The sequence below is a fragment of the Mycteria americana genome, chromosome 7 (assembly GCF_035582795.1).
Source record: "Mycteria americana isolate JAX WOST 10 ecotype Jacksonville Zoo and Gardens chromosome 7, USCA_MyAme_1.0, whole genome shotgun sequence".
In the NCBI taxonomy this organism is placed as follows: Eukaryota; Metazoa; Chordata; class Aves; order Ciconiiformes; family Ciconiidae; genus Mycteria; species Mycteria americana.
In genome coordinates, this window is record NC_134371.1 from 9827716 (window position 1) to 9844231 (window position 16516).

The 16516-nt window shown below is 41.2% G+C and overlaps 2 protein-coding genes across 3 annotated transcripts in view; both read left to right on the top strand.

Annotated features, from left to right (window-relative positions):
• Positions 1-16516, top strand: part of TTC14 (tetratricopeptide repeat domain 14) — a 118169-nt gene that overhangs the window by 77788 nt on the left and 23865 nt on the right. The window lies entirely within an intron of this gene.
• Positions 14489-16516, top strand: part of FXR1 (FMR1 autosomal homolog 1) — a 42471-nt gene continuing 40443 nt past the window's right edge. For both annotated transcript variants that reach the window (XM_075506947.1, XM_075506948.1), the window contains exon 1: positions 14489-14640. In XM_075506947.1, coding sequence (XP_075363062.1) covers positions 14590-14640 — 51 coding nt within the window. In that variant the 5' untranslated portion in view covers positions 14489-14589. The remainder of the gene's footprint in view (positions 14641-16516) is intronic.

Consider the following 16516-nt stretch of genomic DNA (forward strand, 5'->3'; position numbering starts at 1 on the left):
ATAGCAGCTATATACTGCACAAGACTAATCAGCAGGGTTCATCGTTTTGTTTATTTCCTCTTTATAGCAATGACTTTGAATATTTCTTTACAGGGGAGTTCCTGTGCCTGAGACTGTAATAGACTTACCTACTGTTTAGTTGTATGGAGAAAGGACTGAAGACATGTTCTAGAAAGAATATCTTGAAGTGGAGTAATGCAGGAAGAGGAATGATACAAGAAGGCTATAGAATGTCTGTTTTCTTTGGAGAGGAAAAAAATGCATTAAGACAAACATTTTCTGCATGTGCACGACTACCCGGCTCACTGATACAATGCCACTTCATTGAAGTGGTCCTCTCAGCCTGTGAGGTACCATCGTTAGCCAGAGAGACATAAATTACTCCTTGCTTTGTGAATTACTATAATGATCAAGCATAGAGGTGTCTTAATTTACTGAAATGAGGCAATGACTGAAGATGCTGAAAAGCACCAGCTGAGGTTGTCGCAGAATCCTTACAGCAGAACCTGGCTTCTTTGAAGTGTTCTCCAGCACTTTTAAAATTATTTTTTTTCTTATGCTTTGTAGATAGTTCCTGTGATTTTTAACACACAGGCACCCCCATTCACAGTCTCACACTGTGTAACCATAAATCCTAAAGAAACTGATTCACCAGCACCTCGATCGCCTCTGGTGGACATTCTCTAATGTTAGTGTCTTGGAAATACCACTAAGAGCAGGGGAATTCTTCAAGTAATATGTGATTAATAAAGAGATGTTTGCTTAATAGCATGTGAAGGTTATGTAGTGAGGAGGACTTTTGTGCAGGTAATCTAAACTGGTCCCTGGTATAGATGATCATGACAGGATCTTTCATTAGAAGTCCATGAAATAAAAGCTACTCAAATAAAATTATAAATCATTGTATCAGAAAGAGAAAGTACCATTTGGGTGAAAGCACTGTGCTGAAACAAATAATCAGCATAAAGTTTCCAATAGAGCTGTTCTGCTCATTTGAAGTCTCCTTCACCTGCTTTTTGCTGTTGTGTGATAATGCAAAGCCGAGATGTGCAGCCTTGGTAGCTTGTAGTTGGATCTCTGCTTTACAAAGCCCTGTAACCTTACCCCCTCCTCTGTCTACAGCTGCAGTCTGTGTCCCCTCTCCCAGCAAGCAGCTGTCATCCTCTTTCATACAGCAGTCAAAGCCACCTTCACTGCCTCACCAGGCAGGAGCTCTCCTGCCCTCTCTAACCTGCTCAAGCAGGCTTCAACCTCTACACATTGGCACAGACAGCAGCACCTTGCTCATCTCCTCAACAGTTTACCATCACCTCCACTGTGTCAGCAACGATACTCTTCTCCTCCATCAGTCAGCTTTCAATTCCACTGGAAGTCCCTGCTCCTAGATCTCATTTACTGTATCCATAGAAGGCTGCTGCAGAAGGGAGGAGGAAGGTCCAAAAGGTCTGGGTAGGGAAGAGGAAAGGCTGGAGCTAGGATGGAAATACCTTATGGGCCAATTCCAGCATCAGAGCTGTCCCCTACACCACAATGGACTAGTGTTTTCACATATTAAGAATGAAGTTGGCCTTCTCCAGCTACAGGTCAGATGTACCCTGACTGAGATGATGATCTTCTTCAGTCCATGTTCTGCTAAGCTTCACAGCTTGGGTTCAGCATTAATGAACATCATGGTTTCCACTTAGCGGATTTTTAAATGCCTTTCAAAAAAAAACCCTCTCCTCTCGATGCACACAGACAGCACTGAGTCACTCCAAATCCCAGAAAATTCAGTAGATCTTACACTGATGTAAACATCAAAAATTTCATTGCTTGTTTAGTAACCAAGCTTGAGCGGTATATTTTGAACTGAAGAGCTCAAACCTAGAAGAAAAAAATCTCAGCATTTCATACTGAAAGCAACTGTTATCTCTGAGGCACGAACAAGCTGCACCAATAACGTTCTCAGCTGAGCACGCAGATTCTTAGTTTGGTTTTGCTGATAACTAAAAATTAACAATTCAGCATAAGTCTTAATATAGACGCCTCTCTGTCTGGCACCTGCAAGACCTTCCTCCAGTACTTTCTCTCTCTTGATGCGGTAAACATCAGTATTAGCAATGACTGATTCAGCAACAAACACCTTGAACTTTGGAATAGTGACTTGGCACCTGAGCCCAATACTCCCTTACAGCTTACCAAGTCTTCTCTTAAAAGGTTACACGTCAGAATGTCACCAGACTGTATTACCAGACTATTTAGAAAATGGAGAGTATCAAAGTAAGATTTGGTATTTGTTTTATGATATTATTTCTATTCTGATAAGGGGATAGGCAGAGATATGGGTTTTTCATAAACGAATTAACCCTTTCTTTATGTTCAGTCTTATCTACTGCCCTCTAACTGCATTTTACTCCAGCTAATTTTTCCAGACCCAAGCAGGTGAGAGAGTGAGACAGCAATTTTTCCACTTTTTTGCCCTCTTAACAGAATTGTTTCCTAAGTTTCATGTAATTACATGTGTACAAATGTATTGAATGAAGCTGGATAGGTAAGTTGAAATTTGAAAGGCAGAGGTCTTGACTGACTGGAAATGAAAGCCTAAAATATTATGTATGTACATCATGATGAAACACTGGAAACACAAGCTCTAACTACAGTTTCAGCTCCAGGGTTATGGTGTCAGGTCTTGGGTTGCAGGTTTTCCAAACCCAGTGGTACAAAACCTGATTTTAAACTGATTGAATTTTGTGCAGAAACATTAACAGACAGTGGTAATACATCTACTCGGCAAAGAAGAATATGTAGCAAATCAAGTATGATGTGTAATCTCATTATCACAGAGAAGCCAAAGCTTTGATGTCAACAGGAGTCCTTCTGTGGACTTTGATATAGAATTAATTTCTGTAATCTTAATTATTTTTCCTCCATCTTAATATTTTTTATTGCACCATGAAATAGTGTTTTCCTAAGAGAGAGCAAACAGTTTGGGGATTTTTTTTCTTTTTTTTTTTCAATTTGGTTTTGGGTTTAGTGGAAGTATTTGTTGTTAGTTGAGTTGCTGAGAAAAAAGTGAAATGCCTCTGTCCAGAGGGCCAGTAGAGGATGTAAGTGTCTTGTAAGAGAGATGTAGGTGGCAAATTGGCCTTATGATGGATGCACAGGAATGAAGAGTGATAATTCATTCAAAATCCCTGGTTGTAATATTTTGATGTATTATGACAATATAATCTTGTGTGTTAATAACAGATTATAATATGTATATTTATAGGGCAGTATTTAGCCAGATGAGATTTGCTTATGTAAATTCTACTACCTGTGTTTGAAACTGATAGTGGCTGTTACTTAATAGTGCTCAAAAAAAGACATGCTGTAGCTTCAGACTTACGTGGGATTGTGGGTTTGGAGGACTCTATGCATGGTTATTTGTTTCCTCCTCACTCTTTAGTGAGGATTCCTAGAAAAACAGATTCCATCCAAGAACTCTAGCGTTATTCTAATTTGGTGATACTAATTTCATTTAGTTCCGCACCCTTTTCACAGACTCAATTTAATGCGCCATTTTCCTCTGTCACACAGAACAGGGATGAGTGAGGAAGAACCACAACTTTTCTGCAAACAGAAAGAAATGCTTTATTATACGAAGCTTAAACAGAAAATCAAGAGTGACAGGATTTCCATACAACTGAAAGATTATCTTCTTTAAATGTGTAACTCGTTTGCTCTTTATGGATAGATTGTTAGACTGTATGTTCAGCTCTCTCAAGAGGCATTTAGGACTTCAAATACAGTAATAAATTAATTTGCAAGATAGAGACAATAATGAAAGATTTGATTTCAAACCACTGACACGAAACTTTTGTGGAATTTTCAAACATTAAAAAGCATAAATGACAGCCTTATTTACTTGCGTAAATGAACACACCAATGAAGTAAAATACAAGATTGACAGCATTAGGAGGAGAAGCTCCCTTTTTTTATCTACAGAGAGATGTGACTTACAACAGTGTTATTGCTAGCTTTCTTCCACGTCACTTGGCCACCCACTCCCCTATGGGGCCAATCACAACAAAGTGAGGGCAGATTAGAGATCGGGTGTATGCAGTCCTTGCTTTTTCTTAGATAACTCGGGTTACTCTTGGCAACAAGGAGGTGACGCGTTGACGCCCCTCATCTAAGAAAGGAAACCATTAGTTTACTCAGAGGCCAGTACAAAGCTACCAGATGGGAACAGTTTTCTGTCACTATCTATCAAGGCTAGAGCACAGCTATCCAGCCTTCTGTGACATCAATTTTATGCTGAGAGCACAGCAGTCTCAAAAAACACTGAAAAGCCATTTACTTGTAAAGTATAAGAAACATCTGTCAGGGGCTAAAAGTGTTAAAGAAATACTTAACCGTACATTGAGTTGGCAGATTCTTAGGCTCAGGTTACAGGAAAAACATTAGCAGTGAAAGTCCACAAGATTTATCCTAATTTATCAGATTACTTCCTTAGAAACTCTCCTTTTGAACTGCTCTTCAACAGAAGAACAAATGTGTAGACTTCAATGCTTAATAAAGCTAAAAGCTTCTCCCTGGGGTAATTGAAATTTTTCTATCAAAGGGTAGATAGACCTGGTTGCAGCTGCAACAAAGAAGAAACATATAAAGCCAAGTGGAAAGCAGTTAGACAGCATTGGTGGTGTAGGACCATTGAACATGGTCTTGCTAATTGGAATCTATAGCACAGGACATTCAACTACATGCTGGGCAAATGACCCTGAAAGTTTCAAGTCTATCTAGTATAAAAAAAAGTTCAGATGTAAAAATAATCATACGAATGATGGATTCTGTATCCTTGAATGGGCATAACCAACCAGAGATCTGGGTAACTGGCAAATTTCTTTTTTAAATAAGGCCCTTTGAGTCCCATATATGCATCTACTTTCACAAGCATTTCAAAACCTGTCTTCTAATAATTTCACACAGAGCTTTCAGAGAAGCAATGTTCAAAAGAATGAAAGTAATGAAACACAGCAAAGTTTTACATTTTTATTTCTGTACTTTGGGAAAATTCCTATTGAAGACAGAAGGCAGTTCAAATTGGAATTGCTTTACTGCCAACAAAAATGTGTGACTCTTGATCTAATGAAAAATTAGAGAGATTGAAAAGCAGAAGTAGACTTAGGAAGGATTTCAGTTACAGCAGGATGCAGCCCTTATTGCATTTGTAGTTCAAACTGTGATCTCTAAGGAGACCTAAATTGCTCCAGAGTGTGGAATTTAGGGTATTTGAGACTTTATTTTCTCAGAGGAACAAGTATGGGTAGCTAAGATGTCAGGCTTTATTGTCATGCATGTAGAAAACATACTTTATTTTAATTTAAAATAAAATGTCATTTAATGATGAAAATGTTCTATTCTTAAAACATTTGTCATGTGAATTAGAAGTTGTTCGAAATGGTTCCATAAAGTGGAACTTGTGAATCTTTTCAAAGTTTCCAGTCCTGCAAACTGATTTGGATAAGTATACTTCTATTTTATACAGAAAAAGCTGTTATATTTGTGATTGTTATCAGTTTGCAAGGATTCACTGGCTCAAAATCTAAACTGTCATTCTCAGACACACTGCAGCTTTGTGAGCACTAAAGTATTTCTGGGAAGTGAAACAGCTTCAACAGAAAAAGCTGGAATTACATCTATACTTCACAATGTCCTAACATACAAGGATGTCAGAACAAGCTACCTTGGGCACTGGAAACACTCTGCCCATGCTTGTTTGGCATTCCACGGAGGCTAAGTACCCTACTGAAAGGCAGAGTATCATCTTAGCTTGGGTGCAACGCTATGTTACGTGGCTATGTTGCTTCCCATGCAAATACTACTTCATTCAGAGCTTAGTCCAGAATCTTGACATGATGCAACATTGACTGTGTGGTACAGACATGCTCACACAGCTCAGACAGTAAAAGAGCTGCAATCAAATTCCTGCTCCAAGTCGGCAAGCAATAGATTTGAACGTAGATTTCCCAAATACCAGTAAACATTATGTTAGATATGAATTAGTCTTTTGGGTTTACATTGTTGACATCTTCTACCATCTCTTCTTCCCTTTGTTTTAGTGAGAAAAAGCATGTGAATGTCAGAGGTGACAATCATGTATTTTCATGTATTCCCTAGAACTGTTCTTTCTCTCTTGCCCTTCCTCATTTACCACCCATTTTATCTCTCTTGCCTTTCCTCATTTACCACCCATTTTATCTATCTTCCTCTCTTACCTCATCTTTTTCATTCATCAAACTTTTCTTTCTTTCTTCATCAAAGCCTAAATTTTGAAGCTTTCTTTCTCTGTTGTTTGAACCTTTATTTCCTCTGCTGTTCTTTTCTTGCTGTTCTTGACTTCTCTTTTTATCTTTTGTCTCCTCCTTGTTCCTATTCCTTTTCTTCCATATTTCATCTGTTTGCATTAATCCTCCTCAGCCCCTCCTTTTGATGGCTCTTTAATGTATTTGGTTTCTGACAATTAGCCACTTCTTCCCCACCGTCTAAAGCAGCAGTTTAAATGTTGAGCAGAGGAGCTCCTTTCTGAAGTACCAATTTGGCCCAGCAGGAAAAGTCCAGGGCTGGAGGTATAACTCCATGGAGCCAGGCCAGAACAAGCAGGCATGTACAGTTGTGGAAAGAGCAGGTTAAAGCACCCTCAGTTTTCAGGGCTCAGATGATGAGTCTTGTGGCAACAAATCACTGGTGAAATCAGGAACTGCAGTGTCTAATATGCCAGACAACCTACAGCATTTGGTATCAGGGTATCAAACAACTGAGAAAAGGAAGTGGAAGTATGCCAAAGACATGACGTCCTAGGCACTCATGCAATAATATTATTGATTAGATCACAAGGATGGTCAGTTTCATTGTATTTATCAGAACTGTCTACTTTATCACCAAAGTAGCTTCCTGAGTTCCCTTTTTCGTCTCAACAGATAGGCAGTCTGGGAAAATACTGTGCTATTAATGGAACAGTATTTTTAGAAAGATGGAAAAAAGAAAAAGGCAAGAGTCCAGATTTTATCCCACCCTCTTCAATGGCATTTGTGATACAATTGGAGCACACGTAGCAGAGGAAGGTCATCTCAGTTAAAAGAGCAATCACAAAAGCCACAGAAAACATATTTTAACTTCTTAATAACTCATTTCACCAAAATACTATCTGTACCATACTGCCTCATTGTATCTAACAGTAGAGCAGGTTTTCCGGTAATGTATATTTATGTAGTATCAATTACTAGCTATGTCCTGCAAACATCAAAATGTGCATGTTTAATCCCTTATTCTGAGTATTATTATTTAACTTCTTAAAGTCAGCACCTATGACTAAAGTAATAGAAAAAGTTCCCCTGATTTTTTGAGGCAGTTGAATACGATCCATTTTGAGAGAACAATTGATGTTGAGATCCTGACATTGACATATCAACATTCTTAGTACTTCACCTGTGAAACGCTTATCTTTGCTCCTAGGGCACTGGGACTCAGTATTTATCTGCCGTTTCTTTATACATATATACACACACACATATATATAATAACAATACATACAACAAATATATAGATATGTATTTATATATAACTGTTGTTCTACAGGTGGGACTTTTCAGAGGAATCTGAAAACATCTATACTCAGAATGTTTTACATTATTGTTCTGCCAACAAATTAACAGAAAACTTTCTTCTCATCTCTTTTTCTTTTCTGGAAGAGCACAGATTAAGCCAACTATTTAAAGTCATTCTTATATCCCTTCCATTCAGATACTAAATAAAGTACCTACCTAAGTACTTTGCTGCATTGGGGCCTTCAAAAAGTAAAGTGTGGCAAGACAGAAACCTGCTTTTGGAACTCTCGAGAGCAGAGTACCTTGAGCTGACAACCAATCTCTTCTTGGAATGGACTGCTTTGTGCTTTAGATTACATCAGGTAATCCTATAGGAACAGAAATAGCTTTTCAGTTTGTTTGCTTAGTTTCACACAGATGCATTGCTAACTTCTTCCTACCTGTGAGTTCCCTCCTCGCTCTTCCATACTGCATTTCTTCATTTGGATTGATGTGCATCCCTCTGCTACTCCAGATACACCTTTGTTTAAGTGCTACTGTTTTGGTTTTTGATGTCCTGTGGCACTAAATTCCTATACCTCAGATCATGTATTTATGATAGCAACATGCCCACTGCCCACTGTCTCTTGCAAATCTTGCTCAGGACTTCATTGCCTTTTTCTTAGAGTAGGTCCTGACTTTAAGAAATTAAATACTAATACTCAGAACCAGGGATTAAACATGCACATTTTGATGTCTGCAAGAAGTAGCTAGTAATTCATATCCCATAAAACTACATTACCTGAAACCCTGCTCTGGTCCAGTCTAACACTAGAAATGCAGATATCTCTTTACATGACACTGACACTAAAAGTTGGCCCAGGTGTCAAGTCACAACAAAGGTAGTCTGGGCTTGTCTGAGGATCAAACAAGGACCAAAATTGGATCAGCAATAGAGAAAAAAATAACACTTTCCCTTCCTGGTTTGCATCGAAAGTATTCAGAAGACAGAAATTATTCATTTGGATTTGTGTGGGTAACAACAGTGATAGGAAGGGTATAACTCTTAACACTTGGAGATGAGAACTTCTAGACTTGGATATCTATAGCTAATACTGTGACAGGCCTTTCCACACCATTACTTCACCATGACTTCACACTGCCACTGAGGTCCCTCTCTGGTGCTCAGTGCATTTCACTTCCTGGCTTGGAACAAAGTCAAGCACAAGCCAGGTTATTTTTGATCAGCTGCATCCACACTAGCATTCCAAAGAGGCAGATGTAAAGTGATAATGACAATTACCAAACCAAGCCAACCCCATGAAAAGTTGCGTTGTGAATGGATGAGCTTCAGACCATTGCATAAAGTCCATTAAACAGCAGTGTTCGCATTTAAGTTCATTAAAATTTCAGGGAAATGATTTTGCAGTTTCTTTGCGTTGTGCCAGCTTACAGCAGGCATTGTCTACTGCTTCTCTTTGCTTTTAGAATGACATCAAACTTTTAGTTTTATTTTGCTTGCTTTCCTGTGCTGCTACTGACAAAAACAGGAAGACCAGCCAAGCAATGGTAAGCCAGAAGTTCATCCAGTGTGAAAAAACAAGCTTCATACGTTGTCATTCAGTGTGAAATTACTTTCACATAGTAGGCGGTTGCCTCGATGTATATTTTTCTTTCGCTGAGCATGCACATTATCTTGTGGACTTTGAACAAATGAAACCTGAATCATATTACTCATCATTACTTCAGCATAAATACAGACTGTAGTCAAAACCAATTTTCTTTTAATATTGGTTCTTGACATCTTCTTTATATAATTTAATTAGCTCAGTGACTTTTTCTTTTTTAGACTGCAGTAACAGCGAGGTAGAATATTATAGTAAACACCTACTGCATTCTGTGATTAACACTTTTTATCCTACTAAACATAGGGGGAGGTTTAACCCTATAACTGTGAAACATTTTAAGTTCATTGTGTCTAGACAAAGACAGATAAATGTGAGTGCTAGCAGCTGTAATACACACAAAATAAATCAGCTCTAAAGATTTTTCCCTTTCAAGATAGGTGTAAATAACTATGAATGTTTATTTGCAATTATAGGAATGCTTATCATTTCTTCTTTCTCTGATTTCCATGCCAGACAGAGGGTTTTAAACTGCACTGCACAAAAATGTTTTTACATACACTCACTTAGCAACACCTTTTGTGGATCCTATTTTCAGAAGCGGTGTCTGCTTACAGTACTTGCAGATGTATCTGGGTATGGCACACTCAGTTCAGCTAACCTCCAGGCAAATATTCATTCATTTGTAAAGGTCAGGAATGCATTTGTAAAAGGCTGCTGAAAATTGGTAGAGATTCTTCTTCATCTCAATATTCAAATAGTGCAAAAATCACAGTGAAGGACAAAACAAAACAAACACAAGGTTTTCTTTAGGAGTTTTCTTTCCTTTTTTACAACAAACCACTGGCCCTTTATACAGTGGCAGCCCAACACGGCGACCTGTATAGAGACCTTAATACCAGTTTTGTGCCACAGAATATTAGATTCCCCACTCTACTTGCACAAGTCTATTGGAGCTGATTTTACATGTCTCACACACTTCCTTCTGCTACCCAAGTACAATAGGTGGAATAAAGAAAACGTACACGTAAATGAGTAAACCCCCCGCACTTGGAAGCATGCAATTTTTCAAAAGAACTTCTCCAAGACTTTGTCTGAGTTGCAATGTAGTTTTGTCATTTGGTAAGACATGAGGCCAATATGACCTTGTCTCGTAATACCCTTCAAATATTCATCTGTGTTATTGTCTCCACTGAGATTAGGGATGCACAGTAATTTACAGAGAGTCTAAGTGTGGCCACTTGCCTCAGCTTCTGCTAAGGCTGGAAATCTCTGGATGGATATCTCTCATAGGTATCGGCCTCCTGCCAAAATTTCAGAACGCGCAACTGAACCAAAGAGGTTTTTACACACTTAATGGCAAAGCTAGATTAATATTTTATCATTATTTTGCTAAGTGTCACCATTTCCCTTCACTGAATGGAATGTAAGACCCAGGTTATTACACTTTGCGTTTGTAAGTAAAGGCACAAGTCTGAATTTAGTTGACCTTGATTTTTGCCTAATTATTTTTTATAAAATGTGCTAAGAAAGTATGCTTCTGGGTTTTTATTTTACTGAAGGGTAGGGAATATGTTCTGTAAAACACAGCAATACCCCTTGTTTTGGTATCAGCAAAGGCACTAAAGTGAATTGGCAGAGAAGTAACTGATTAGTTTAAAACTACAAAAATTTTTCAAAAATAAACTATCAGCCTACTAGTAGTTTAAGAGCGCTATCGATTTGTGCATGTTTTTGTAACTAAATATAACCTTAGTTAAAAAGATCGCTATTCTGAGGAGTTATGTTGTTGATTTCATAGTTGTCTCACTCTTGCCCGCATGGCTGAAAATGGCTAAAATTTGTCTGCTCTTGGGTAAGATGAACATTTAACAGAGTATTCAGTTACACAGATGATAAGATTTCCATGAATTCATTTTTGTATGAACTAGAGCATATCCAATCTTGATTTTAAAATTGCTAGTGATAGGAATCTAGAGAGGCCTTTGTAATTTTTTCCCCTACCTGGGTACTTGCAGATTGTGACCAAAAATCATTCTTTCAAAATATTAAAATTCTGCTATGATACTGTTTCACTGTGAGTTACATTTTCAATCCTTGTTTTTGTGGCTTTTTCCTGAACCCGCTCCAGTTTGTCCACATACTTCCTGAACGTTAGACAACGGCATTTGGAAGGATGGGGGTGGGGGCTGGTTGTTTATTTGTTGGAATCAATACTTTCAAGGTCTCCTATCTTGAAAATATGGTTTACATTGCTCATGATATATCACCATCATAAATGCTTTTTCCATCCTAGAAGTAGGCAGGCTTTATTAATTTTCATTATTTCATTCTGAAAGGCTCTTCCAGAAACTTCCTCAACTTCCCATTTTAAACTCTAATTTCCAGACTAAATTTATTAATGGTCAGCCTATACCTATTTGGAAATCTTTTTGTTAGTCTTGTTTTCTGTCTTTAATAGCCTTCGTCTCTCATTGATCGTTATCCCCTCTGTGTGCCTTGATGTATTTGAAGACAACAATCCTAATCCTTCAGTGTTTAATCCTTCACCCTCTATTTTGCTCACTTAAATAAGCAAACCCTTTTTCTGCTCTTTCCAACCAATGGCCCCAAGGATACAGAATCCTGCTATTTTTCGCTTACTCTCCTTTTTGCATTATGAAGCTTGCTCTCCCTCCTGCCCTGCCAAACAGTTTCAACAGAGGACAGAGAGCGGTTCAACTAGACTTACTCACAGCATCTCCCTGACCAGAACTGCTCTATGAAATGTAGGTGGCAGTTTCACTGTGGGTGTTGCAAAAATGAAAACAAAAAAATAATCACCTTACATAGTCTTGTCAAAAAAGTTGTAAGTAGCTACTATCAGAAGACGACTCTTGAGTTCCTGAAGCTGAGTAGATAAAAGATCCTCTCTCTTCTTATTTAATTAAATACTTAATTTAATTTAGTAGTTACTTCTAATTTACATTAAGTAGAAACTAAACTTAGAATAGATTCATCCTCACCAATCTGGCTGACGTGCTGCAAACTATTATGGCCCACAACCTAATAATAACCCTCTTCTACCCCCGTTTTCACCTAGGTATAACAATCTGCCTCAATATTAATCTGTAAACAACCCTGTCACTTTAGCTACTATCATGTGCACACTTCCAGAAAAACAAATTTTATCAGGCAAATTCAGATGCAGATTGCATTGGCTCAAGCTGGTTCTCCTTATCATTATTGACCAGAACTGTCCCCCGTTTTGCAAATGTGGACACCCAGGCACCTCACATAGTTCTGAAGTAATTTTTTTTAATCTGTGTCCTGTTTTCACTCCTAAGGACAGCAGCTCATGCATAGTTTGGCTTTGCTTTTTTTTTTTTAAACTCCAAAAACCTTTTTTAGCAGTTGACATTGAGAGCCTGTGTCTTGGAAGCTGAATAGATGAACTTCAGGCTATTCAGTCTTGGGGCAATGAAAACTTTTGGCACAGAATTTTTGTAGCACAACTGTTTGCTTCATATTACCAGGTTTCATACTTTATCCTGGAAAGACCTGAGTGCCCTCTGCCAATAGGAAAGGGGGCACCTACCATTTTGCATGAAGGGCTCTCTTACCTATGCATGGCCTAGGCACCATTGCCAGAATAAATTGTGGGTCATTTCTGAAGATTTAAACAGTATTTATAATAAAAGTTACCCTCCAACATTCCTGTGGAATAAATATTATGTAAGAATGAGAATTTTCATGCACACAGCATGGGAAAAGAGTAGATCACATAATTGCTTTTTTCCTAAACACTACCTCATAGCCAAAGATATGAGTTATTGAGTGGAAAAAACACAGTGTTCTCTGGAACAAACAGAGCCTATTGGGTTTTCTTCCCAATTAATTTGTGTCTCATTTCCCTTCATGCTTCACCACAATGACTCAAGGCTCTACTGTCCACAGAGCCTATAACTTCAGCTCCACCTATGATCTTCAGTTCTTCCCCAACAGAACCCTCCCAGCTCATCCCCATACGCTCAAATTACTCACTAAACACAAGCACAGACTATAAATGGTCAAAGGGTTGCACGCTAACCACCTGGCACACGTGCGGGGGGTTAGCCGGCAGCACGTAAGCTAAGCCGATGATGTTGAACCTGTATCTTTCCTTCAGTTGTGGCACACTGGAGCCTCCTTACCCAGCAGCCAGCTTTCTCAAAACTTTTAGGCCTGTATTATCTGAAATCCTCACCCCTCTGACAGACATGGATAAAACCAGCAGAAAAGCTAGTTGGAGATTAACATGGAGAAACTAAAAATGAAAACATTTGATGGGTAAAATACCGTCATGTACTCCTGTTCATTTGGGGCTGACATCTAACAGGAAAGATCAGCAGGAAGGGCATTTGAAAGTACTGTTATTGATATTTAAAGCTATTGCAAAAAATATATGCATTTGGCAAAGATACAGGCCTTTCATCAAGCTCTGCATGACTAAGCTTTTTATCAGCACTGAGCTCATAGCAAAACTCAGGTCCGATTGCGTTGTGAGGGTCATCAAATAGCACAGTCATTTTATATTTTTTTTTTCTCTGCAGCAGTACACGGAGGAAGAAAGGTCCGTCTGCAACGGGGCATTCTCCACCCTATGTCAGGGTACCGGGCAGCCTCCCCAGGGGGCCCGGCCTGCGAGGAGGGGTCTGCTTGGTGTGTGACCGAGTGCCCATGGCGGGGGTGCTCCCCGCCCCCCAAGCCAGGCCGGGGCACTGGGAAGGACAAAGACAGCCGAGCAATGCGAACATGAAAGCAGGGTGCACGGGCGGATGACGGGCACCATCTTGACTGCACAGGGCGGCGAGCCAGGCCGCCTGAAGCGGCTCGGGAACGGAAGGCGTCCCCTAAGGCCCGGCCTTTTGAATCGTTACTCATTTTAAAAAAAAAAAAAAACAAAACACCGCATTTTCCCTGCAGCACTGACTGCGGCCTGCAGCGCCAGCGCCGCTCCTTCCTCCATTACCACACGGCGGCCGCTCCTGCGGGGCCAGAGCAAGGCTGCCGGGCCACCTGCGCCTCAGGGCGGGCCGGACACAGGGAGGGCGGGCGCCGAGCGCCGCAGACTCCCCTCAGCCACCGCCCCGGCCAGCAGCGGGGCGCGCGCAGCAGCCGGCCGCTCCCACTCCCGCTGGCCGCGGCGGGGGGGGGAAGGCGGCAGCCGGCTGCTCTTCCCGCAGGGAACGCCCCGCTCGGCCGGCTGTGACACACCCCCCCCCAGGCCGCGGCGTGGGCAGACCCACCGCGCGCCGCGGGGGGAGGAGGGGCGGGGCGGTGCCGGAGCGGCCCCCACCCTGCGGGGGGCGGGCGGAGGGGGAGGGGGAGCCCGCCAGCGCTCCCCCCCGTGGTGACAGTTTCTAGAAGCACGTCCCGGCGTCCTTTGCGCTCGCAACATGGAGGAGCTGACGGTGGAAGTGCGCGGCTCTAACGGGGCCTTCTACAAGGTACCGGCGCGGGGAGGGTGTGGCGGCGGGGCTGGCGCGGCGGGGGCAGCGCGGGGGGCGGCAGCCCGGCGGTTTCCGCGGCCGGCCGGAGGCGGGTGGCCGCTGGCGGCCGTGGGGGGAGCCCCTGCGCCGGGCCGCGGAGGAGGGGAAGGTGAGGGGGGGAAGGGCGTTGGGGGAAGGTGTCTGGGTGTGGTGGGGGCGGTGGTGGAGGGGGCTGCGGCGGGGAGGGGGGTGTTGGGGGCTGGCGTGAGGGGAGGGGGGCCGGGGGGCGGCGGGGATGGAGCGGGGCGGCGGTGGCTTGGGAAGGTGGTGACGAGGCGGGCTGATAAGGGCTGCTCTCAAGGGAGGTTGGTGTGTCGGAAGGGGAGAGCGCTGGGAGGGTCGGGGGGAGCAGATGCACAGCGCGGGGATTTGCTTAGTCTTCATTTTGGAAAGGGTGGGTGGGCGTGGTGGGGGGTATTTTTGGAAGAAGTAGGGGCTTCGGGTGGGATGGGGTGAACTGAGCCGCAAATAATAATAATGTTAAAATATTTTAAATGATTCTTTAAAGATTTCGAGTTTATTTATGACATCAGAAAGCTTCCTTCACCATCACCCTCCCTGGAATGTCAGGATGTTACAGGATCAATGCAAAATACCCTCAGCTGTTGCCCGTCAGTCATTTTCCCCTAAGCCTGGCTTCAGATGTTTGAGAATCCCAGCGCTTTTTATGGCAAGAGCTTTCTGTCTTCCTTTCCAGGAGGGCTGATTCCAGCCAGTATTGTGAGCACGCAGTGTAGCTGTGTTCTGGGAGTATTTAATCTCAGGACTCTCTTTAGCTATTGTGCCTAACCACATAAACTGTGCGGTATTGCACATGCAGTATTACACTGGGAGGTGTGGGGGTGTCCTTTTTTTTTTTTTTCTGAATTTCCTGTGTGCAGCTGCGGATTTGGCTTGGAAGTCATGTGGTAATTGTACAGTATGTAAAGGCAGTTGGTGTTTAAAGGATTGTAACCAGCTGACTTCAGGAGTTAGTTTTTTCAACTGGCTGTCTATTAAAAGAGACAAATAGGAGATACTCTTATGAGGAAAGAATGTAATGGGGTAAACTATATCCCCTTGCTAGGTAAGCCTCTTAAATTTTTACCAAAATCAGTAGATAATGAATTTTGTAAATCAGATACATTTTAGTTGGACTTGAAATACCACACAGAAACCCACATCAGAATAATTTGCATTTAGAACAGGATACTCCTAAATAGAATTGATTTTTTTTTTTTTAATTTTCCCATGTCCATTAGGAAGCCCAGAACTTGGAGGCATTCTTCTTGGCTTTCTATTTTCTACCTTGTGATTTTGGACAAATGTATAAACCATGGATTAGTTGTTTCTTCTGCTTAAGAGGAATGTGAAACTAATGGGAGTATTAGGAGGTGTGCTGAATTCTTGGACTGAAGGGATCTGTGTACACAGAATTTATTACAATAAGCCTGATTTTAAATCTTCAACAATGTCGTCTCCTCCTAAGTCAGTGAGAATTGTCAGGCTTGGATTAGCACCATCATGTGTTTTAGCCCTGTGAACAATGACTAACAAAAGCAGAAGTTTTACTTAAAAATGGCGTTGATGGCTTTCACATCAATGAAATGGGGATTAAGTCCAGTGATGGCATCTTCATGCTGGATGAAGTCAGGTTAGAGTGATTGGTCCCATAGCAACCAAAGGCCCAACTTGGAATAATCCACTCTTAATGTGGAGGGGACAAAAACCACAGAGTCCCCCCAAAAAACCAAAACCGCATAAACCAAACTGAAACACAATTTCAAAATATTATTCTTGTGAGCTAAATGCAGTGAAATGTGTGTGTGTCAGTGACTCCATTTTGTGAGTCTTA